This window comes from Anser anser (assembly GCF_964211835.1).
Source record: "Anser anser genome assembly, chromosome: 5".
Taxonomy (NCBI): Eukaryota; Metazoa; Chordata; class Aves; order Anseriformes; family Anatidae; genus Anser; species Anser anser.
In genome coordinates this window covers 29,331,205-29,357,438 of record NC_139725.1, presented here as the reverse complement: position 1 = coordinate 29,357,438, position 26,234 = coordinate 29,331,205, and the positions used below count along the sequence as shown (strand labels likewise).

Below are 26,234 nucleotides of genomic sequence, written 5' to 3'. Positions count from 1 at the left end.
GGTGGATTCAGCGTGGGATGAAGAGTACAAAGAAATCTCAATCCTGAAGTAGCAACATGACACTTACTTTAACACAAGTAAAATAATATCAATTAGATCAAACCTTCTCAACAAATTCAGTCAGATTACTTTTGAGTTTAAGATTCAGGTGTCACTGCTAGTGGGAAGCAGAGATTCTGAAATCTTTAAAACAAATCTCCAGAAATCAGGGACCTATGCAACACTAGCCGAACTTCAGATAAATCACTTCTTGTCTGTTTTGTCTTAGCATTAACTTTTACGGTAAGGTTTTTTGGGTAAGCCAAGGCAAATCAGTTATCTTCCCTCACTGTACTCCACTCTGACCTCAGAAGTGGCTAATTAATAATCATTGATTTTACGTTGTTGTATTTTTTTTTATGTGAAATCAATTGAGCTGCTTACATCTCTGAGCTCTGACATATTTATGCTAAGCATGTGTTCCTAATTTAGCTACCGATCATTTTATTATTTACGCCACAGATTAATCTTAAAGAAGTACCAGGAATTCCTTACACGACCTTCAATTCAGGAGGTGCTGGTGTTGCCCATGGTGGCATAGAAATGTGTGGTAACTACAAAATAAAAGGAAAAGGAGATGAGGCTACAGATTACTTATCCTGTGTCAAGAGAAAACTGAAGTCAAGTGAGATAAAAGCATTTTATAGGACTTTGGACTTGTCTTTTCTGGATCAGGCATTTTATGTCAGGCAGGCCTTGTTTGGTGTTGTTCTGGCTCTACCCGTTAACATAAGCCACAACAGCAGTCAGTGACCGCAATAGCTTTGCACAGCCCTGAGTTCTTCCATATGCAGAGACCAATTCAGTTGCTCAGGTAGCAGAGGAAGGGACAGATGGTTGAAAAGTTGGGTCAAAGAGACAATGTGCAAAGGAGCTGAGAGGAGCTGGCATTCTGCTTTGCAACACCAGACACAACAGGACGTTCAGGAGGCAGCAGCAGAATCCAAGCTCCAAACTCTCAGCTTTGTAACAATGGCAGTAGATGTTCTCGGTAGCTATGTACAGAACAGGACTTTTTACAACAGAAAAAAAAAAAGCGCAGTTTGTTAGTGCAGTTCTTCCTATAGTAATGAATAACAGTCACAGGCAATGACTCCAATAAAAATAAACCACCATTGCACGCACATGTGGCTGGGCTTACTCCCAGAGGAGACATTCAATACTTGTAAAGGAAAGAAATGGAAGGAAAACAAACAAGAGGAGGAGATAGAAATGAAAACCAAGAATCTTTTAGGAATGGAGGAGAAACGGGGGAGTGGACAAGTCCAGGAATGAGGACAGTCTCTGAATGTCAAGCTCTGCTTTATCTGTCTGGCTTCAGTTCTTTCTTCTAAAAACTTGCACATACATAAAGGACTTTTTCATAGTGCACGATGCCAGGACCTGGGAATCAGGATTCATGAGTTCTCTTCCTAATTCTGCCCCTGTTTCCTTGAGCAATTACATGAAAAACATATAACATTCCTTTGCTTTAGTCCAAAATCATGCATGGAGACAGACATCTGCAGCAGCTTCATATTAATTTCTGCCAGGTGGGCACAGCTCTGGAGATGCTCTGCTTTTCCCTACACAGAGGGTGAGCAGAAGTATCACTAAACAGCTCTGTTGTCCATTTCCTTGACTGTCCAGTAGGGTCAGTTCTGTCCCCCGTCATAAAACCAGAACAAAGGCCTGTGCTTTGGCTGTGATGTTCTCCTCTACCTTCAATTGATTTCACCTTCACATTCTAGCACTCACTGCCCGTAAGCAGGAAGCATTCACCAGATGCTCATGGCAGGAGATTAATTATCCACATTTTCTAGGTCCTGAATCTATCCTATCCACGTAGTTGCTAGCAACAGATGATCAGTCTGGAAATCGTTCCAGTGTGCAAGTTTTAGCCAAACACTGTATTTCAAGTGAGAGAGCTCAGCACATAATATGTGCTGCCACTCAGACATGGTTTTAGCTTTGGGCACCGTAATGAGGAGCTCTGAACATCCTTGGACTGAGTAAACACAACTTCAACGGAAGGAAAACCACCAAAACCTCAAATGAGTATCAAAGACAATCACAGACAACAAAAGCACAACTTTCCAAGGTGAGCTGCCCCAATGTGCTCCAGAGCAATGACTGCCCTGATTGCGTTAGGCCAAATTAACAAAATGCTTCTTTTGGCTTAGCTGCCCTCTCCCAGGCTGTGAACACTGCCCTGCACTCTCAGCCTGGGTGCCTCTTTCCTGCCTGAGCTACTTAAGGATTCACAAGAACTTCAGTGTCAGGGAACTCCACTGCCCAGGCAAACATTGGTCCATTTCAAGTTTTAATTGAAGAAGAAAACACAGTCCCATATGTTTATCCAAATTGTCTGAACTGTAACAACCTGGCCTAGGAAGTGCAGAAAAACAGGCTGCCCTCAGTACACTTCCACTTAAGCCAGGGAGGATCCTGGCTTCTGGGACATCTGGTGCAAGTTCCCCAGGGTGAAATCCTGGGTATGCAGGGCCAGTCAGCTCCCTTCTGCTCATGTAACACCAGACCCGGAGAAATTCCTCATCCCAGAATCACTTTCTGTCTCCCTGCCATGTGCCTTATTCCCTACTTTGTAAACTGAATTTTGTTGTCTTTTCTGTTTCTGAGTCTCTCCTGATTTTCTCAGGGGAGATCCTCTAGAGGTCAGGATACCTCACAAGAGCTTGGCCATGAAGATTTCCTCCGCTATAAAACTGTTGAGGCCCAAAGCCCTGGTAATTGTCCAACACGAGGGGTAATTCAGGAGAAGGAGCTCGTAGCTTCTACTAAGCAGGAAAGCAGCCAGCACGTCCGGGTTACCACAAAGAAACAGCACTGAGAAAAGGGATCTGGGGATGGTGCTGCGCCTGGGTAAAGCAGTTGGGTAGCACAAACATGGCCTCCTGGGGGAATTCTCCCGTGTGGCAGCCTGCGGTCGCTCATCAGACTTACAACACACTGGTACCAAGAAGAGAAAATAAAATTTATGTAGTTTTTCAGAGCCTTCCATACTGTTCAGCTTGACTTTGGTTCCAAAAATAAGAGGAGAGCTGAAGGATGCAATTCTTATTTATGACACATCCTGGAACACTGCCTTATCCCCTGGATCATGAACCCCAAGTCAGGAAGGACTCATAAAGGAGCAAGAGTACAATAACACCAGAGAATACATGGCTGCTTCCATCACGCCTGCCAGACTGGCCTTGAAGAGATGGGACCAGCTGAGGGAACAGCATGGAAGCCCCGCAGCTGCACACTTTCTCCTCCAGAACAACATACTTAGCTCGAGATGCTGCTGACCCTTCTGTCCACGTGGCTGAAGATGCAGGGATCCAACCAGCTTCCAGCCTCCCCAAAACACAGAGCAGATCAGCTTGGTGCAACTCACAACCACAACGTAAGGAATATGTGTTCTTAAATATGTAATTAGCATTTGCATTGCCATCATGATTTATTGCTTTTATTATTCTTCAGATCTCTATGAAGCTTCATTGTGGTAGTTTTAGCAACATACTTCATCTGCAGATTAAAAAAAAAGTACCTTCAGCAAATTCAACCCTGATCCCTGTTTCTAATGCATCTCAAATCTTAACTCAGCCAATACTTTATCCTTCTTCCATTTTCTTTTGGCTTACTGAATGATGAAAAAGCTCAACATTATTGTTTATAAATTGAAAGAAAATCAATCCTCTGTAAGAGGGCATCATAAGTGTGCTCTCCCCATCCTGCATTCATTGTTTTCAGACATAAATAAAACCAAGTCCTTCATACTTCCTTGATATAAAGGCATAATCCTCAATTCCCAGGCATTGACCAAAAAAAAGATGGGATTGAACCAAATCCTAGACTGTAGCATAAATATTTTTCACCCATACTAGTGGTTGCAAAATACTTTTGATATGAAAGAAACAAAAAACATTTTTTTAGTGTGTTCACTTAGTTCTGTTCCTAAAAGCAAAGTTTGTGGGGAAAATCTCACATGACACCACTGCTAAAATCACATGTGAGAGAGTAGTGTTAACTTACATAAAGCCTCAGCAGAATAGATTTTAGATTCCACTGGGCATTGTGTAATAAGGACGAGAAAAAATGTTAATAGACCTGTGCGCTAATGTATACAGAAGCAATGCATGCACATTTGGAGTTCTATCACACTCTGTGGGCATTGAGAAAATTTGACAGATTTAATTTAAAACTTAATTTCAATCTCTCCACATGACTCAGATTTCATCTAGCAAGAACATTACTGGGTGAGATTCTACCTAGTGGAAAACAGTATGTTAAAAGAAAGATTCATGGCCTTATAAAAATAACCTGTATTACTGAATGTACAAGAGGTAAATAACAGTGTCCTGGAAAAACTTTCCTCTAATAAACATGAAATGTTTAGGGAGACTTCACTAACATTTCTAGAGGATAGTGGATACCCACCAAGAAATAATTTTTTCCTGGCCAATGTTGCTATTTTGTTACCCAAGGTAGAAGCAAAGATGCTTATTCCAGTGCATAGTATAGCTGACAGTTGGACCCGAAACATTGCTTTAAAACCCTATAAGACAACGTGCCCCTAGATAACAATCAGTACATTAATAAACTTTATGTTGGAGGAGAAACAGAAGCAAAGATCAAATATAATGGTCATTCTTTCCACGAAAACACTGAGTAGCATTTTACAGCTCTTAGATACTCTCTCACACAGTGATTATGCTTGAGAAATTCAGATTGGCCTATGTGCACTAGGGTTCCTAACCATTTGTGAAGCTTTGAAAACAATTTGTCATACTCAAAGGATAAACATGTAGTCATAGCAAAGAAAATGCACAACTGTAGGAAAAAAAACTGATGAAAAAAACTCTCAACCTCTTCTTTCTTGCAACAGTATCCAAAAGACAACTGTTTATTGTATTTCTTACAGGAAATATATATTTTTTCCTTTTCTTTAGTAGCAATAAATATATATATGAGTAAGAAACTCCTTGAATTCTTTCATGCTAAATTACACTTGTCATTTAAGCCTGCTAAGTTATTTCAAAGGAAGACTAAGATGGCCATTCTAAGAATACCAGTGAAAAGACAAAATGCACGAAAAAAGGATAAAAGAGTACTTTTCTCTTGTTATGACATGTACCACATCCACCAGGAATCAGGAAGAGAAGCTAAGAGGGAATTAGATGACTTTCTGTCTGTAGCTTGAGATGACAACAGCTTTTTTATATTATTATTAGATAGACAAATGAAGAGCAAAGTGACAGTAAGAAAGAACTTCACTGACATAAGGTGGAAAACAAACACACAAGCTAGACCAGAGACATCACTTTGCTAAGTAAAATAGCAGTGCTGGCTCAGACTTGAGAAGGCCTTATTGGCTTAGACTCTAAGCCAAACCTCCTGGATCACAGTCAGCTCCGTACAAGGCCAACTCAGGTGTCTTTGCAAACTGAACTCCATGGCTTCCAGTTCAGTGTTGTGGAGCACTTAAATACCCTGAACCAGAATCTACGACGACAACTGCACAGCCAAATTTTGTGGAACGGTGCAAAAAGCCAAGACTGGTCACTCAAGGTGAGCACAAACACTTCTGACACAGACTCAGGGTTAATTTCTCCCTATCAGTATCTGAAAAGCTAAGTTACTGTAGGTGCGAGCTGGAGGCAGGACAGGTCAGGTGGGTATTTATACTGCCTTTTACATTTTAGTTAAGTATCTTCCAATGTTTCCACAATGTGGGCTTCATCTTAAAACACCTACCATCTCCTGAACACATCCTTTCCATTTCTGATTGAGAAGATGCCCTAAAATCCCATCACGTTTTTCTAACAGTCACAGCAATCAGTCCAGGGAAAGGTAACATTGTGAAAAATATATATTTTATTATTTTCTTGATGCAGCATGATGAGTAGAAATGATAAAGAAGAGCTAGTTGGCCTGACAGCTCCCAACAGGTCACCAACATTGGAGACCATCAAAACAACTCAGTTTCAGGGTGCAGGCCATCCCAGGCAGTTTTTATTCTTTAAAGTGGGTCAGTAGTCTGTATTCAATTTCTAAGCAGTAAGAGGTTTTTCTTGCCTTGTTTTTGTTTTTTAGTCTGTTTTTAGTTCACAGCTAGAGGCACCAATACCATAAAACAGGAATTACAGAGATCAAAGATCAAAAAGTCGAAGTAGGAAAAAATTTCTCGATTAATCTATCCCATACAGGGTAGATATAATGCTAAGGCTGAACTGAAGAAAACGTTTTCTGTACAGCAGTTTTAGAAAGCTACTCACTGGCTATCACTTTCCTGTGTTGCCAATCTAGAACAGTTCAATGACATTAGATTCACAAAACAAAGTATAATATCCTAGATATACAAGCTCCTTAGATGATTTTCCCTTAATATGCCTACAGCATCATACAAGTTGCAATGCCTTGGATTAGAGGGATCATGTCTGATCCCTACCTTTTCACAGGTTTGTTGTACTTCTACCTTCCACTGGAAAAATATAACATTACCCAGACTGGGTAAGCTGGAACCAGTCTTCCTGCAGTAGCCTGAGACCCACCAACCCGAGCAATCTGACCGAACGGTTCAGTAAACTCACTTACAGAGAAAATATACACACAGGCCTCAAGTCCATCCTGTCAGCTTATGTTACAGACCAAAGTGATTGATGCTAACATGTTTCAGGCACAGGAAAGTGGCAAAGCTGCCTTTAACTGACTGCTGCTGGGACGAGCTCATAGCAGAGGGATGGACTGGATGTCTTGGGACAGAAGCGTGTATCAGAGCTCATCTGTTCAGTGCACTTGGTTTCTCCTCAGAATAGCAACACCATTCCCACTGTAATTCTGTTATTCCTTTTTAGCACCTTGAACACAAACGTCTAAGCCATACACAGTATTCCAGAGGCATTTCCAGTGTCTTTGGTACAATGGTACAAATACTTCCCTGTTTCCTTTGGAAATACCCTTCCTGATCTATTTTAGGATAACACTGGCCCTTTTCACGATTGCATTGCACTTTTGACTTAGTTATCCTGTGATAAACTAAAACACTCCAGTATTAGCTTCACTTCCAGCTGGTATGCTCCTCATGTAAAGCAGAAACAAATTTATAATGCCCAGTATTATTTTACGTATTATTTATCTCATGTCTTACATTCCACCACACTTTCACAATTTAAGCTTGCCCAGTTCCTTCACAATGCTATCCTGATCTTTTTCTCGATTAGAAATTCCTCCCAACTTTCAGTATGCTATATTCCAAGACAAACTTAACAAAGCTTTTCTAAATAATAAACACTTAAATTTCAGTTAGGCATTTTAGTTTGGTTGTTTTCAATTACAAGAAGAAAGAAGAGGGGATCTGGTAAAAGACAGGAGGCAGGAGGATTTGCCAAGGCATTCCAAGGATAAACAACTTTGGTCATTGCCACTCTGATGTTAGGAGCAATGACATTTCAGATATTGATGAGAGAATCTGCCCTAGGTTAATTCCACTCTGCTTTGAGGGGAAAGCTCACACTGAAGTCCAATCAAAATCAGAAAAGTGATTCTATATAAACAGGATGGGAATTTGTGTTCATTCCCTCTCCGCAAACAGGCTTAAGCTTACAAACAAAGCATTTTTCAGACAATTCGGACCATAGCCTGAATGTCATATCTGGTTCTTTCTCCTATTTTGATGCTGTTTTAGTGAACTGTAAATACAGTGTTTGTAAAAGGCATTGGACTAACAGCCTCACAGGCTGAAGTTCTCTGTTTAGATTCAGAACAGATTTTACTAATCTTACCCCTCCAATCCTGGTCTTTAAGCGGTTCCCAATAAAGAACAGGAGACCTAGCCCTCATCTCTGAGAACTGTGCTGATTAATATGGAGGTGCACAATTATCAATCAGAACAAGGCCAAAGGCCATTGTTCCAGTTATGGAAGTGAGAAAGTATGTAAAAATTAAACAAATAGTGTCACTGTGACTATGTTGGTCACACCACGGTAACAATTCTGTTTTTTGTTCTGGTTTGGAAGAGGAAAAGGAATATGGGGGTTGATAATACTATAAATGAAGATGTTGCATTATTCAGGGTGGCAGATAAGGGTCTGAACAAGCATTTCAGTTATCTAAAAATTGACATGCTAAATATTCACTTTGTTATGATCTTGCAACTTGGAGCAGTTTTGAAGTCTACAAACAGGAGAGAGGAAGGAATGCAAAGTGACTTCTAGAGCCAAGGCCTCAGAGACTGAAAAATCAGCCATGGTATCAACAGAAACTGGGAACAAGGGAGTGGAGAGAGAGTTTTGCAATAAAGCTCAAGGCACAGTCTCAGCTATGTTAATTTTTATTAATGGTGAACATTGATGAAGAGACGTTTATGGCACGCTAAGGAGAGAGAAGTTGGTGACATAAAGGCCACAGTAAAAACTAGTGCAGCGGATGAGTTAAATCAAACAGAGAACTGGAGAGGGAAGCAGGAGCAGTGCCTTCACAGCCAAGGAACTACGTACTATAAGGTGATACAAAAACCTCTTAAGTGCCTGAAACGCAGGCAGCAAGGGTTGAGCAAGATCCTGCTCAGTGGCACATAAATGGCAGTGAAGAGATTCCAGCTCTGTTCCCAGCTGCAAATGACTTACTCTGGCAAGTTCCTTATCTCTGAGTCTGTTCCCTCGGTATGAGAACCTGGCAGGGGTATTGTGGAGATCAGTCAGCAAATGCTTGCATAGTAATTTGAAAATATAATGTATTATGTTATGGTAAACTCGTAACCAGTGCAGGTTGGCAGCAAGCAAAGAGGAGTCTCCTCTGCAAGCTGACTGGCCGCTCAGTCAGAAACAACTGGGACGAGGCAGTTCAGTCCCTGGTGGCAAGCACCCACCCCTGCCACCAGCCTCAGCAGGAAGAGTTGGTATAACTTATTTAATGAGTTTGACTCTACCTCAGAGATATTCCTGCTTCTTTGTTAAGGACGTTTCGAACTACAGACCGACGTGTTTGAAGTTTGCACAGCTGCTGCTATGTTTTGTCAATCTAGCATTAGAATAATCTTCATTAAGAAAAACTGCAAAGCTAATTTAAAAAGAACAGAGAAAAATATAAACCATTTAAAGGTTTCCTTCTGTTCTTTTCAATTTTATCTAATGTCCTCTCGTTTCTATTTGGATTTTTTGATAACAAGTTGATTAGTGTTATATAAGCACCTGAGTAAATGAGTTCTTGTTCAAGACTGATGGAAAAGTTCTTCTCTGTATAAAAGTGTCCTGTTAACCGGAGAAGACCATAAATCCCTCCCCATTTAATTCAGACAGGACTGCAGTGATGTTTATATTGTATAACCATCTCCCACAAGTCCATTAAGAAGAAAGCTTACTGCAAACAACAGAGAGATGAACAAACATAGAAGTCAGGAAAGTAAGTGATCTAGTGATGTTTGAGCTCTAGATACTTGTTAATGAACCTTCTCTATTTTTATGGCATCCTTTCATTTGGCACTTTTGCTGGATTAAGTCACTAACATACTGCATCGATAATCATCTGTTTATGCTACAATCATGCATTGTGTCCAGTTTTATCCTGTTCACATGCAACTCACGGTCATATTGCTGCTTATGCTTGTATATCATCTATGGATAAGCAAAAGATTTCTGTTGCTAGAGTTAGCGGTTTAGAGACTTTTTATCAGAAAAAAAAAATAAGCTACTTAATTATGAATTTAAAGGATGTGGTTTGTACCCATGTGTTAAAATCTGAGCCCATAACAACCTTTCATTGCATCTTGACTCAAAAGATTCAAAAGATGGTAGGGGTGAGACAGAAGTCTGTCTTGAAGAATTTTGATTTTTAATGGAAGGGTTTGCAGAACTCAAACCAGTATTCCTGCAGTCATTCCACAGCTATTTCTTCAAAAGCAACGTTCTCCATAAGGCAGAACCACAAAAAAATAATCTCACCTGAGAAAAATCTATTTTCCTGCAAATTTTCCTACCTTTTGCATGACTCCATGGCATCATTCTTCCTTGACTTAAAAAGTCTGTGTCTCTGTGCTTTCACAGAGTTGATTTTCCATATGATACAGATATTATATATTGAGATGGCTTAGAACAGATAAACACTTTCTATCACTTCCATTTTGACACAACCCAATAGCCACATCCCTTTTCTATCACTGCTTACTGAAGCTCAGTATCCACTGTCATCTGCAGATTTTCTCATGTCTACACATTTGAAAAAAAGTACTGCACTATGTACATAATTTGCATTACTGTACTGTGCACATGATTCATATAGCATACACAGTCAGGTTTTCTCAGCACAGATTGAAGCTGCTAAATGGCACTTCATTTGTCCTAGTACTTCTGCTAAAAATGCACAGGCAGAGCTCTCTTCTGTTCTTGCCTAGGGTCCTGAAATTTCCTTTCCTGAGTCTCCCCAAATCCTAGCTCAGCAGAAGACAGAATGTAAAGAACCATACTTCTTGCCTCACACACAGCTATGGGCAACCTTCATACATCCTCCGTCACCTTCTTTGGCCAAACACTGATTTCAGTGCCCAGTTCTCTGTGGGCTCTTTCTCCCCTCGCTGTGTCGAAGACTGAACTAGCTGCTTCTCTGTTCCCACTCAAGTAGGTGAAAAGCTTTCTGTCTGCATTTCTCAATACCAGTGGCCACCTCCAGCTTCCTCATCTGGCTCCAAAAGTATTTTAAAACTACTGATTTTTTTTCATTGCTTCTTCTCCATCTCCATTTGCTTTAGTATTCATATATAAATGTTACAAAGTTAGTACAAGAAAACACACCAATACTTTTGTATTTTATTTGTATTAAGCATTATTCCTTCCATCTCCCAGTGATTTCAGTACATTTCATCAACTTGTATTTCATTGCTTCTTCTTTCTTCCCAGTAAACATTATCATCTCACCAAAGTATATAGAAACCTTTATAGTATGAGGCTACAATCTTTGATTAAGCTGTGATACAAAAAATTTCGATGCTGTTTCCAAATTTCATTACTGTCCTTGTTCTCCTCTAAATTATTAAGGCAAAATTTAGAAAGTCTTAACCCCAGTTAGCACTTAGTGCATGTTTCTTTCTTGGCCTACTTGGTCTGTTTGTAATTCCTTTATTTTCTGCAGGTTATTTGCTTCCCTTTTTATGGATGAAAACCTCACTTGATATTATCTTTTAAACCGGACAGCTACAGGGTCCGTATAACAACTATCCTCAGTGTTTTACAGGGAGAGGTAAATCTGGTATCATGTACATTTTGAAGCCTTAGTGAGTCACATATACAAGAAACTTGGTCCCCACTCCCCTTCTCTCTCCCAGTCCTTCCCCACGCAATACCATGGTTACTTCACCATCACAATTTTGGAATGCTTATTCAGGGCTTATTCATATGATACTGAGCAGACCAAGACAAAACAGCTGTTCTGTAACCAAGGACACAACAAAAGTTATGTCTGGCATTATTAGTCTGAATGAGAGATGGCTTTCTGTTTTGTTTTAAGACTGAGTCACCATAAATATGCTTATCCCTTTGAAACACTTTACCTGAAGCAGAAAAAGAGCTGTACAACAACTACCTGGCATGACTCAAAAGCTCTAGCCTGTATCTCAATCCTAAATGCTCTTTCTTTAAAACACCACGAGAACATTGATTTGTTATAAAATAACACCCTGTGCTTCTATAGCACTTTCCATCTGAGAATTCAAAACACATTATAGCCATTAATGCTGTACTATGAGTCTCACAAATCCCTTGGAAACTATAAAATAAACCAGGCCCATAGAAGTTGCCATACCAGATCTGGCCAGTGTTTCACTTAATCCAGCACCCTGTCTCCAACAGACAAAAATAAAATGTTAAATATAGCATGTCAACTTATTAAAACCCTACCATGCTGTCCCCCAAAGACAGCTGAGCACACATGAAAACAGTAATCTTGGAGCCTGCTGACTCCATTTCAGGAAAGAAGGATAATTATAAGCATAGGGGTAACCGAGGAGTCTGATAGTTCCTAGCGCAGCCCCGTTGGTTTTGGCCCAGACTCAAAGGGCCTGCATGTTTATGTATGGAATTCAGGAAAACAAATGTCAAGGTTAATGACTTGCAAGACTCCTTGGGGAGAACCAAGCATCAGTATCCATATACCCAACAGATAATAGCAAGTTCCCTTCATGAACACGTTTGTGTAAACTGATTAACTTCTCCCACTTTCTCCCAAGCTCTTAAACCACCGTGCTGCTTTGGGCTTCCTGCAGCTTCAGCCCCACCTCAGCAGCTGGAAGACTCCTGCTGCAGTCCACACCGGTGGGTTTTGATGGAACAACTAATTCAAGTGCAGCCTGGAAACCTGCTCCTGCCCTCTCCCTCTGTGGCGTTGCTTCTGTCCTGGAGGAAACCAAAGCCAGAACACTGCCTTCTAGAAGGGGACAAACGAGGAAAGTTCATCAGCTTAAGAAACCTGTTCCTATCCAAGCAATAAAGCAAAGCTAATTGTTTTGAAGGCAGGAAAGATGTTCCAGAAATTTCATTACTTCGCTGAATTGGCTGTCGTCTTATTAATGTTCAACAGACATGTGGAGGGTGGGGTGGAAAAAGGGAGAGTTGGCTGAAAAAATGTCTGCAGGACAAACAAAATGAAGGAATCTCTTACTCAAATTTCAAGAACTCCTGTGTAGAAACTCTATGCTTGATTTCCCTAGATTTGTTACATACTCTTTCTGCCACTTGCTGCCCTGGCATTCCCCAAAGTTTCAGGTCTGCAGGCTACGGCACCATCCCCAAGCTTTCCCAGAACTCAGAACTGCACGAGTGAGAACAAACATCTAGCAAAACAGTGGGCTGTGCTGCCCAGGAGATCCTGTGTTTCCTGCGAGCTGCTTGCTTCAATCCTCCGTGATGATTATATCTTCACATTTTGAAGAACACCACCCTCGGGCCTCATGGCCCAGCACACCTCAAGTGTTGATTTTTCTCTTGACAGGTAAGATTTCCCAGTGGGAACAAACACGCTGGCTCTATTACTGTGCAAGTCAAATGTAAGGGAAGATCACTCAGACTGTCACTACAGCCCCAGCTCCTCCAGGGAAAGAGGGAGAGAAGGCAGAGCCAGGAAGATCTTCCTCAAGCTGTAACGTGACTGAAGAGAGAAAGAATTCTCTTGCATTTTAAAGAAAATAAAACGCGTCCACTGTGCAAGTCAGAATAAAACACAGGTTTTGCCCTTAATAGTGCTGATTCTATAGGGTCGCTAGGTGTGAAAGGCAGGGAAAACTTGTTTCTGCCCTAGTTTTCACCCAGATCTCTTGACCAATTGCATTCTTTCATTAATTTCCTGGGTCTAAATTTCACTTAAAACCAAGGAAAGATAATTTTGACTACAGAGATAATCTTGAGCTCCTATATATATATAAAGGAATATGAGAATTTGTAAAAATGATTACTGACTTGGAAATTTTGAACCTCCAACTTAAGCTTCCTTAAAAAGTGCTGATTTTCAAAGCGGTGATATCCAATACCTCCTGACAGACCCACCTTATGATGACTGAAATGGCATCTCAGGAACTGAGGAACCTTTATTCACGATTCAATTCAGAAAGTGGGTATAAAACAGTTATAAAGGAACATGTGTGCAAAATTTTAGTAATTTTATCAATACAGTCCTGCTGCAGGTGGGGTAACTCTAGATGCCCTCTTCTACTTGAAACTCTATGTCTTGCTGAAAGATTTGTATGACTTGAAGAAAAGACAATTTATCTAAAAAAAGGAGACAGACAGCAGCAGCAAGAAAATATTTACAAGATATAATTCATATATCCTGTTTCATTCATGGACTTCACAGATATATAACTATTTATGTCACACTTCTGTTTCAGATTACTTTGCCTTTAATAATATATATAGGATTTACTAAAGCTGTTTTTCCTGACTGTAGATTTAGTCCTTCTACTTAACTGCAATAGAGTCAGCCTATGGTGTTACATGGAAGCAAGGGGCTGCAGCTGATAAAACTGAGTTAAGAACAGTGACTAAAACTGCACTTTTGTTAAGTGCATCGTAACATATGGAACTATACAGGCTTGAAAATAACACTTCATACACTTATGATCTAATACTTCTCAAACAAAATCAAGAAAAAGTACACGTAATACATGAATATTCTTTAGAGGAACTGCTGCCTCTTTCCACCGTCAGAGGAAAGTTCTTAAACCTTTTTAGTTGACTTTGTGTAGCATGAAGTAGCACACTGCCCAGTCTCTTGCCCACTCTCTCCTTTTTGCCTTTGCCAGTTGCACCTCTCATGTATCTCCAAAGAGATCCACAAAATTTGTGAAGAGCTTTATATTTTGCACACATATGTAATAAGGGAAAACTCATTACAGTCCAGAATAAGAGCAGCAGTACGAGCATGTTTATATTCAACTGTGGACAATCTCTAGATGCAAGTCCAGAAGATCCCTCTTCTAACTGTATTTGACACACTTAACCTGCTACCTGAGAATCCAGAGGACCACTTCTGCTTCATTGTACACTCCTCGCAGGAACAGAAGTGCCATCTTTATAATTTTACTCATAATGAGCAGAATAAAACAGAATGACTTTCTCTCCTCTGGCTCTAAAGACTGCAACCTAAAAGTGAGAAACCTTGCGTTGTGGCAGCAAAACCAGGAGCTCTAATTAGAACACGTGTGGGTAATAACGCTATAGGAATAAGATGGTACAAATTTTGCATAGCACTTTTTCTGACAGTACTCTACTTTTAACGGACAGAAAATCAATAACATTAAGACTGAGGGTCACAGCCTTTGGAAAGAGTTACATCAATGCAAAAACAGAATAGACAAAGCCAAAAGCAACTATAACCGCAGATATCCCAAAGGACAGATGAAATCATGGGTTATGATGTTTTTAAAAACAAAAAAAAAAGTCATTCCCTCAATCAAACCCCAAACGTCTTGCCTCCTAGCTTTTCACAGTTTTTTTTTTTTTAATAAAGAGGTGAAGATTGCAGGCAAAAATGCTACTATGTTTCATTCAAAAGCATGAAATCTCTCAGTGAAAAGGGTGAGCATTCTTTTTTTCGCAGACATACTTCTGGAAAATTGCTGCCATATTTACTGCTCAAAGTTAAGCTTGCTGGTGCAGGCAGCAAGCCTCCACTTGCAAACAGTAGCTGCAGGAGATAGAGCGCTCCCTATCCTAACAGTCACAGCAGAAATTTGGCACAAGAGTGGAAAAGATGACAGCAAAAAAATTATGGTACCAAAAGGACTAACTTCCCAGTCCTGCCCCAAAACCCTTGTACAGGAAAGAGCACTTTAAGGATTACCTTCATCTCCACAATATGCGATGCCCTAAAAGCTCAAGGAATTTGCACGCCTGTGCCAACACACACTAGGTCCTGTGATTCAGATAACGCATCTAACACAGGGAGGCACTGGAGAACTGGCCAACCCCAAAATGCAAAGGACACTGACCACCCTCCACCCCAGATAAGCAATTGGTCTCTTCTCAACACACAGATCATAACAACCGCATGGGCTGAAGTACAGTTAGCCCAAGTGATCAGGCACTGCTTGTGTGGCTTAATTTAAATTCTCTTTGTCATCAGGTTCTCACCTGTCTTGTTGGCAAGTCGTGATACTGCAGTATGAGCCTGGTGTTGACGCTGTGACTCCACGTGTTGCCAAGGGCTGCTGTCACACAACCAGACTCCTTCTTCCCGCTTCCAGGTGCTCCTGAAACTGATTATGAAAGAAACTGCATCAGGACCGCACCACAGACACGGAAACTCTGATCAGATATCTCAGGTCTTTCCCCAAACTAAGTAATCACAAGTTGTGCTTAACAAATAGTATTGCATGAAATTCCTACCATTCCGATTTATCTATACAACTGCAGTGTGAGTTCTCCATCTCACCCTCTGGTACCTACATGAAATGCCAAGAATTGAGGATATGTTGCACAGTAGCCAGTACCTTCCTGTAGAGATCAGTATATTTTCCTAAATATCCAGAGGTGCACCGTGCTTGGGACACACTTGTGTTTGCCTTTTTAGTCATATCTCCAAGCAAACCAGCTTTCTGTGGGCACAGGGAAGCAGGCCAGCAGAGTGACAGCATACATATAACTAAACAATGAAAAGTGAATTTAAAGGAGCAGAATGCGGTGCAACAATACTCTGATCTAAACATTAATATATTGTTTTGTGCAAGCAGGCAACCCCCACAAAGCAAGGAGCCCCTTAACTGTAAAATACCATTCTGGTGTCGTGGAAATTATATGAACTTTATATAACCCTGAAGGAAAATGCACTTTGCTGTGATAAGCAATGATAACATAAAGAAGTGTTTCAAGTAATGCAGCATGACCCAGCTTGCTGAATTGTCATTTCACCTGAGTTCTCTAGCACTGAAGCCAGAGAACCCACTCATACATACACATACAGACGCAAGCAGGTAGGTGCCCAAGCCCTTCACCTTTGTTTACCACAACTTCTGCGCAAGATGAACAGGTAGATGGTTGATTTGCTTATATTTCAAATGACACTTCAAGAACTGAGCAAAACAGGCAATTCAAAGAAATTTAGAAAACAAACAAACAAATTGTTTTGTGGATATAAATGATAATCAGCAAGCTGAAAACTGAACTGTTTGAGACAGTCACCGTGTAATGTTTAAAAGCTATGAGTGTTGGCCTGAAGTTGAATGAGAGAAAGTTGGATTTAAAGAAAGGAAACTTCCTGTCGTCTATCACACAACAAATGAAACTGCCACAAAATTAAGGCAACAAAAAATTACAACATCTATCAGGCAAAAAAACAAAACTGCTTCCTCAGGATGGTCATGAAATCCTGGTCAAGTGAGTCAATTAAAGTTAGACCAGACAAGAACTTGAAAGAAAACAGTGGAAAAGATTATTAGAGTGTAAAAAAGCAGATTATATAGTATGACAGCTCTAACTTCTATGCCCTGGTAGAGCCAGTCACAGCTCTTAAAGAAATATTTCAGCTTGCTACAAGCTGATGTTTCAAAGGGCAAAAATAGACTACAAAAAAAAAAAAGTATTGCACTGACTCTGCAATACAAATTTCAGAGCAGTCTTAAGTTTCTGTCAAAACAATCAGCAATGCAACAGTATATGTTGAAACTTAAATTGTAAGTACTAGGTTTTGGAAGCAATACTGTACTGAGATGACAAAGTCATCTCATGCCCCAGCAGAGTTTCTGGAAGATTCAGCCTAAGACCCTTAATTGCTTTTACATCTGTAAGGTTATAGGTTTTGTTACTTCCAACCCCCCCGAACTATTCAGAGCAGAAACACAGTTTCTTCATTTGCTTAAGCTTATGATTTGGTAAAATATCTAGAAAGGGCAAGACCAAAAATTACTATCATGCAGTAAAAATCATTATTTATATCACTACTGGTAGCTTGCAAACGATGTGGATATTGTATGAGACTGCATTAGGCAGAGGAGAGAAGCAGGTTGGAGAGAAGGGGCTGGAATCACTGCAGTGCACTAAAGGACCCATCTGAAGACCTCAAACCTCCCCTCCAGCCTTCCCTGAGTAATTCAAGGTTGAATAGACATCAGCTTTGAATTAGGTCTTTAAATGTTTAGGGTCTACAAAAGAAAATAGGGAAGCACCTGGTTCAAGCCAATAGTTTGATAGGAGCCTGGACTTGGTACTTGACTGAATTACTTCCCACATCACGGTAACTCCCTGCAGCACGCACAATATCCACTTCTGAACAAAACCTGTTCCAGTTTGAGAACAGTCTATAACTGTGCCATCCAGCAAGGATGGCTGCTTGATGGCTGCTTTTCTTTCCCCAGAACAAAGGTATTCGTATCTTGATAGGCATCAGACTTCTGCCTGAATAACACACCCCAGGAGCACCTAACTGGAAGTTGCAGCATCAAGAATGCTATTCTGTTAATTAGCCTAACCAAGCTGCATTGGGAAGGTGGATGAGCTGGCAAGAATAATTTCTCTTCATCTACATTTCTGATTTAATTTGCCAGATGGAGGGAAGAACAGGTTCAAGTGTTAAAAGCAGGGTGCTGGGAGGTCTGTATTCCATTCCCTTAAAATGACTGAAACCAAGTTACTTAATTAAGTTCATTAAGTTCTGCAAAATGCCTCCACCACAGAAGTAAAATATCATTACTGTACCAACAGGCTAAGGTAGAATGAAAAAAAGAGAAGCAGCTTTAAAGCCTCGCAATCCTCTCTTTATCAAACAGAAGAAGCCAAAAGTTCCTCCTGTAGCTGGCACTGTCCTTTCCCACCTGCTAGAAATGGGTAGGAACCACAAAATTCAACGGAGGCAGCTCAAGGTCAGCTCTGGTGGGCACAGAACTGCCTGAGGACCTAGGACTACAGACAAAAAGCCCAGACGCTCCAAAAGCAGCTATTGTTGGCTTAAAACAGCAGCAGAAGTCTGTCTCTCTACGAGTAGCTAACGCAGAGCAACATCTTGCTGTTGTGGTCCTGAACCGGGCACGTAAGCGGTTAAAAGTCTGGAGCCTGGTGACACACAGGAGGCACGGCTCCCCAGCAATTCCTAATTCTGCATTCCTTGCAGGCCTGAAACCTGTACCAAAGCGAACAGAAGCGCTAGAGGTGTGAGGCTTGTGGCAGAACAAGCAAGCTAATTGCTGTAGTTTAGTTTATTTTATTATACAGGAGAAAGCCTACTGTACCACGCTGTGTCAGCCCCTGTCTGAAGAGGGCTGTGTGTGACCCACTTTCAGGCAAATCCTCTTCCACGAAGTTATTCAAATTTATGACTCTGGTGCAAAGTGGTTAGTAAGCCTGGAGCAAAGTTACAGTGAAGACTTTTTACAGGATGGAAAGGAATGCCTCACAGGAAAGGTTTCCATTTTATACGGGATCCTCCTGCAATCTGATGCATTAGGCAGACAGAGAGGCAAACCAACAAGAAGTGAGCTAAATGCAGGGGAAGCAGCGCCAGCTTTGCAGAGAAGTTCAAGGATAGTGGCAGGATATGCTTCTTTCCTTCTCCTTGCTCTAAACACAAAAAGATAGCAAACGTCTCAGAGGAAGGAAAGACGATATGCTAAGAAAATAGATTTATATTCAAGCATGGCCCTAAAGAAAAGCCAGACTTATCTTTTCTGTTATTTCAAACACTACTCCGTCATTAACGAACAGCTTAGAGAAAGTGGATAAATAAAACTGTTCAAAGAGAGAGTGATCTTTTTCAGCCTGCATTGCCTTGATCTTCCGAACCCCAGCATCTTCAGACTTAGATATGGGAGTATCAGACCAGCCTTGGCCCATGAAGAACCTGGCTCCTAAAGGCTCCTTGGCTCTAAAGGACTTTGGTCTCTGCTCAGAGGTCCCCACATGTCTAACCTGAACCACTTCAGAGCAGTACGGAGTGCCAGCTGCGACAGGAGGGGGCTTTATCCAGGCTGGGCAGCAGTCCTGGCATTAGGGTTTCTGCTCAGGACGTGGGTGGAAGACCACCTAGGGGGTGGAAGGAAAGGGGGCTGGCAGCCTGATGAGAGAAGTGGCAGATCTCAGTTTGTGGCTGGAAGAAAGGGGGGCAGTAAGCGGGGAAAGGGGGTGGGCACGTGGAAGCGCAGAGATGGGCTCCTAGCACGGGGAGATGAGGATGCATGCTAGGGGGGTAGGAGAAGACCTCTAAACAACCCCCTGCTTGGTGCAGATCCAGTTCAAGTAAAATGAAGTGGTGACTCCAATGCCAGTAAGTACCCCTTTCTTTACTTTAAAGCGCTTTAAACTGATCACAGAGCACAGCATCAGACAGGCCAAGTACCACGAGGTACCTGTTCTACCGCCCCCTGTGAATTGGGTTCTTCAGGGCACCAGCAGGGGCACTCGCCGAGAGCCTATCTGTGCTGGGATGCAAGAACAAAGCAGGAACTGTCTGCTTCACTCTCACTGAGCAGCTGTCACAAGTGAAAATAAAGCTCCTTGTGGTCTGAGTCAAATGCAAAGTAAATGACTCCGCATAACCAGGGGAAAAACAAACCAAAGAGAAAAGGGTGATTCTTCAACTGAGATCTGCAACGGCGCTTCCAAACAGGAGATGAGGTGCACAACTTCTGGGCTCTGCTGCCCTGGCAGGAGCCGTCAGTCAGTTGTCACTGAGATTAACGCCACACATGGGCAGAACGGGGGCAGGAGGTTTATTCCACCTTCCATTTTTCAGTGGAGGGAACAGGAGGACTAAAGCTATTCAGCTCACTGCCGATTCTGAGTTTATTCTATCGTGTCCAACCCGGGAATTGCAAGTACAGGCATGGTCTGAAAGACCTTCTCTTCCTCTACATAGAAGGAGGTACCATATTTTCTTAAAAAATTAATTCCTTGTGTAACCAAGTCCCAACTGTTGCAAATATGCTTGAAGGGGATTTAGTCATAAAGGACTTTCAGTTTCGTTAGTCTTATCCTATGAAAATCCTAGGATATCTAGACCATTGTCTTGAATGAAATAAAATAGGCTTGAAACGTTTTTAAATGCAAAGAGTCCTTGCAGGCAGAATGAAATTATACTCTTGATTTAAAAAAAATATAATCTGTTCCTTGTTGGTATAACTGCAAAGAGCAATGAATTCCACCCTTCCCACATTTTCATATAGATTTTCGTCTTTCCAGATGAAAGAGTTGTTGCTTGACAGGTTCATACCCATCACTGGGCCACTTTTGCAAGCTCTATCAATTTGATGATTCAAAAATCTTTTTCCAATGAATGCAAAAAGGGACTGATGCACAAAATAATAGTGAAATAACAAAATACAGAAGTTACCAGTCCCCAAATCTTTCAAATTTTAACAGCAAATCATCTTGATAAAAGCTTGATTTATCGAAAGGAGGAAAAAAAAACCCTCCAAAGGTACAGAGAAAATATTTATAAAGAATTAAACTACAGAGCTCAATAAAAATGGCACATCAACAAAAACGGCACACCATGCAATAAGAACGAAAGTACTTTCCCTCTTGCTCAGGCTGTGTAGTTTCTTTGCACAGGGGTTCTGGTTCATCGGTAGAGCTCATAATTGCATTTAGTCTGCATTTTTGGTGCAGATCTCTAACAATGACACCAGAAGGGGGGAAAAAAAAGAAAAAAAAAAGAAAGAAAAAACCCACACCCGTCTTTTTTTTCCATCTTCACCTATTCAGAAAGTACAAGTATAAAAATATCCAGTGGTGGAAAAACCCATCACACAGTACAAAACAACCCACAGGACAAACTCATCTGTGAAGTAACTAACCACAGAGCTCTTCAAACTCCCACTCACTGACTTCTGCCATCTGCAGCCCTTCTCCGCACTGTTCTCTTGAGCCAAAGGTGACTCTGATTCTCTTACCATGCACTGGTGACCATCTCACTCTCTGCACTGGTCAGCCAAGGTATGTCAGTCCAAACCCTTCCTGGCATATACTCTCTGCCCTCAACATACACTAAACTAAGAGACAATGGCTGAGGATGATAAAACAAACAAACAAACAAACAAACAAAAACACAACAGGTTCTTTAAAATAACAGGAGGCAGATACTTAGACCACCATTTAATATCACTTACTTAAGACAAAGCACAACTATACATACCTAGGTAAACACAAATTACTGATTTGTACAGACACTAAAGAAAATGTCTCTCCCTGTTCTAACTGTACGGTTCTGTTTCAGTTAATGTATCATGCAGGCGTGCCAGGTCATCTTGGGAGAAAAGTCAAAACTTGCTTGCTGAGTATTGGCAGTATTGCCTTCACACACTCTTTTATTACTTAGGACATATGGCAAGAAAACCAGTTGTTGCTGTAAGGAATCAAGCTTGGCCACAAAATTAGCCATGCAAAAATCCTTACTTTTAAACTGTTTATTTGCTTTCTTTTATTAAGAGAGGTAATCCATCAATTTTACTTCCAAACAACTAGTAAGTCTAAATCTGTGCAAAAAATCCAAAAGATTAATTAAAATCTGAAGTAATCTGGAATAACAATAAGTAAAAATGTTTTAGTTTGAAACTGAAATTGTCAATGGTAGGTAATTTAGTTTTCTCTTTTTTCTTCAGTGGCACAGTCATCAAAATATACTTATCAAAGATATTAAATATAAACCCCTACTAATCCCCCAGTTTAAAACAAAACAAAAAACCAATTTCAACGGAAATTTTTTTGACCAACCCTAGTACGTAGCTATGTTACTCCTAGAGAAGTGAAGAGCCTACTAAAGACTATGCTGAAACTGCTGTTCTGATTCAGTCATCATCGAGAGACAGAAAATTGCCACTTAAGACTCCAGCTGCAAAGTTCTTATGGAGAGACAGCAATGAATGAGACAAAAAGAGAATGTACTGACTAATTTTGGACAACACAGTTCGCCTCATATATCCCACACAGGTGAGTTTTCACACTTTTTGCTTACCATTGTATATTCCTGTGTATCTGTGTTCATATTGTGCGTGATTTTTACAATGCTAATCTGATACTACATGAAAAATAAGGTTCTTTCTGCTGTCTTTTTTACAGCCATTGCATGTGACAACTCCTAGAGCTCTCATCTGCAGTATGCAAAACACCATACAAACAGAACAAAATGATAGCTCCTGACCTGAAGACCTTCTTTTCATGAGAATTGCAGTTTAAGAGCCTGTTAGCTGCTGCTGCTGCTTATTTCCCACTTAGAAGGAATCTTCCCTAGGGGATGACAGAAAATAAACCAAAATACGTGACAGAGCAGTAAAACTGTGTATAAATCGTGTCTTCTAGTATTCTCCACAAAACATTAGAAGCTTTTTCAAATAAGCAATATTAACCGTTATTCTATCCTGCAAACTCAGCTGGCACCTCCATCCAGGTCAAGACATAGGAAGTCCTCCAGAGAACTGGCCAGATGCTGGTGTTATTCATCTCATGCCACTGCCACTGACCAGCGTGCCCACCATGGTCAGCGTGGGCTGCCCTAGCAAGTCGCCTTGCCTGCCATCAGTGTGTTCATGTTGATTCTGTTTTGAGTTGAGACACATGGACACAGAGAGAAGCACACACGTGGTAGTACAGAGACTCCTGTCTGCTGACCTGAAAAAAGGAATTGACATTAAGAAATGAGAAAATCCAGCTGGTCTGATTTCTTGCCAGGCAATCTACCAGCCATGAACAAAATGGTCAGGTCTCAGGAGATCTGTGGAGGTGGGAAGACAGCTGGTGGTTTACAGCACCTGAAACAGAGCCCAAATCAGGGAATCTGGGATTAAAGATCCTTGGGAGCAGATTCTTTCTTTTTACCAGCATGAATTTTTTGCTTCTGTGGCCTGATGTACCACAAATCGATCACTTTCCACACTCTACTGATCCTGCATTTTGAGTGCAAGTGACTGAGTAAGTAGGCCTGTCGTGAGAGGGATGATGAAGACCAAGTAGAAGACAGTGGTTATAAGCTGATACCTTTCTACAACCTCAGCTCACCCTCTTTCCCTTTCTAACGAGAGATTTTGAGAAATTCCTTCTTTTTTTAAAAAAAAAATTTAGAATTGTCCTAAATTTACACCATTCTCAGTATCCAGAGTTCTTTCCCACATTGCTCACCACTAAAACTTAGAGCAGCTTCTTCCATCTAACCTATCCTATACACTCACTTCTTCCTGTCTCTCCAAGACTAGAAAATAAAGTCCCAAACCACAGTTCTAAGGGGGAAGAAAAAAAGAAACAGCTGGAATTTTGCCTGCATGCACATATAAAGGATGCATAGGTTTAAAAAACAAAGCTTGCCCAATCATGGCATCTGGCAATGCTAGGGCCCTATGAACCAGAAAATGCTTTCAATTATCACCTCACCAATCATGCTACAAGTTATTGCTGTTTTTTTGTTTTGTTTTGTTGTTGTTGTTGTTGTTAAGTTCCCTCAGGGAATTAAACAGATCATGATATTAATCAGAAGGCACGTAGGAGGGACGGGGCAGAATGCTAGAGTTACACATGTGTAGGCCCCTTAAGGCTTGAATAAAGAACGGAGATTTAAAATCATGCTGTCAAAGCAACTGAAGCCTTGCCTGTTGCAAGCCTCAGGCCTCTGACCTACACAACCGTGGTATTATCGTATCTGATTTTCCCAGGATGGTTAATCTCAGCTGCTAAAATTCATCAGTCTCTGCTAGTGTTTACCCATCATCTGGATTTGCCACTTCCGAACTTTCCAGGCTAGAACCAAATGAGCCAGCTGTTACACTCCTCCCTGACAAGGACAAAAAAAACCAACAAACCAAACCATAACAGTCTGGAAGCCTAAACGGCTAAATCCCATAAAGGCGGAACAAAAACTAATACATCTGGGAGATGAAGAGAGAGATGCAGTTTTGAAACTGCAGTGTTTCAGAATGCAGCTCGCAGCATTATGGCCATGTTCGGATGCTGTGGTCTGAAACGCAGACTGGATTCCCATAGTCTACATTTTTTTCCATAAAATACGTTCTGGTAAAGAAACAGTGTTTTGGCAGCTTATCTCCAGTACCCACAAAACTGACACAGTGCAGGCAAAAGCAACAGCAGTCGAGGCAAAGGTAGGAGCCAGTCTGCAAATTAACCTTAAATTACATTTGAGAGGCAGAGCGCGGAAGGGTGAAGGGGGTGGAAGAGGGAGAGTCAAGTTTCTGATGGAGAACTCAATGTGCGATAAAGTGGCCAATAAAAGGGCCAATTAGTGCTACCATACTGAGGGTGTTTCTGACACGGCTGTCCACTTCCCGGGGAGCAGTCTGATGGTACGTCTACATGGCAGACAGAAAAGGACAGTAGGCATAAGTAAGTTAGTTTTAAGTGAGCACTGAAGTCTGCCTTGGGAAATACATTCTGCTAAGGAGCCACAGAGGATGTTGTGATGCTGCAGCCAGCCCACTGCCAGCACGCGAGTTAGCTTGATTAACTGCCTGATTAACTTAGCACTGCCATTCAGCCACTGGACCTTTCTCAAAATACTTCGCATAGACTAAAAAGCCTTCGCAAACAACAATTTTTGATCACAGCCTCACTCCCTGCATTTGAACTGGTGAACGAAGTTATCTGTCCTTTATACTCCCAGGATTATTTCAGCACTGGTTCTCTTTCAGGAGTGTTTTCAAATCTCAGCGAGTGACAATTTCCTGATGTAGATGGTTGAAAATCTCCAGTCATTAGGAGTTCAGGGTGGGGATGTTAACCACAAGGGCTACGTTTAACGATCTCGAATTTACGATTTCTTGTACGCAAACTGAGTAAACTGCTTTAATTTGCATTACGATGACGGTCATTTCTCTGAAAATTTAGCCTTTGGTGTTCTTAACACTGGTCACGTAATTAACAGTTAAAACAATTCCCTCTAGGTGTAAATAAAAACAACAAGCGTACTTGGATCATCAGCCAAAGTTGTCAAAAACGAAATTCCAGGATGAGACAATTCCCTTTCAGCCTGCAACATGGAAACAGAGGTCAGCCAAACATTCGGGGGCTAGAGATGATGGTTTGCAAATTACAGCTGTTCACATCTGGAGTTCAGATTTGGCCAAACTCCTAATATTATCCATCACAAAAACTAAACTGAAAGAATGTTTTGGTTGTATGATGAGGAACATAAAAGTTAGGAAACATTAAATGTAAAAAAGGGTACGTGTGACTAACTCTGCCTAGCAAATGCAGAGTGAGGGACCCGGTTATTTCTCGCAACAAACAGCATCAGGGCTGACCGTGGTGTTTCTGTGAATAGGGAACCACGTTTCTGTATTTGCCAGTGTACCTCTCACCGGCTGCATCTGTTTCTTAGCGTAGAGGGATCCATGACGCGAGCTGAGGGCTGTGACAGTGGCCTGAAGAAGTGCTTTTGGGGCTGGCCTGGCAACCCTTCCACACCTAGCGGGCAGGGACAGCCGAGTGCTTGGAGTACCTTCACCACATAGGCCAACCGGGCACTTCTGTACTTCTTTATTACACAGCTGCTACACTCACATGAAATGCCTTCCCTCCCATTATAAGATAATGACAAAACATTTTAGTACCTGCACAGCCCACAGTGGCTCACTGTTCAGAACGGATTCATTTACAAAGCTGAAAAATCATGCGTGTGTGCATACTTATACACGGAGCGAGGCAGTAACATGGAGGATGTTAAAATGAACGAGGATTACAAGGGTCTGGCTTCCCTCCCTGATTGACCCGGACCTTCCAGGAGCCTCCCAGCCAGCCAGCCCC

At 41.2% G+C, this 26,234-nt stretch overlaps 1 protein-coding gene across 6 annotated transcripts in view; it reads right to left on the bottom strand.

The window, feature by feature from the left end:
* Positions 1-26,234, bottom strand: part of RAD51B (RAD51 paralog B) — a 382,679-nt gene that overhangs the window by 132,936 nt on the left and 223,509 nt on the right. For 5 of the 6 annotated variants that reach the window (XR_014584707.1, XR_014584708.1, XM_083836786.1 and 2 more), the window contains exon 9: positions 15,636-15,760. The exons of the other annotated variant lie outside the window; for it this stretch is intronic. Coding sequence is in view for 3 of the 5 variants with exons in the window: in XM_083836786.1 (XP_083692912.1) it covers positions 15,636-15,760 (125 nt within the window). In the remaining 2 variants the exon portion in view is untranslated. The remainder of the gene's footprint in view (positions 1-15,635; positions 15,761-26,234) is intronic. 6 annotated transcript variants of the gene reach the window in all.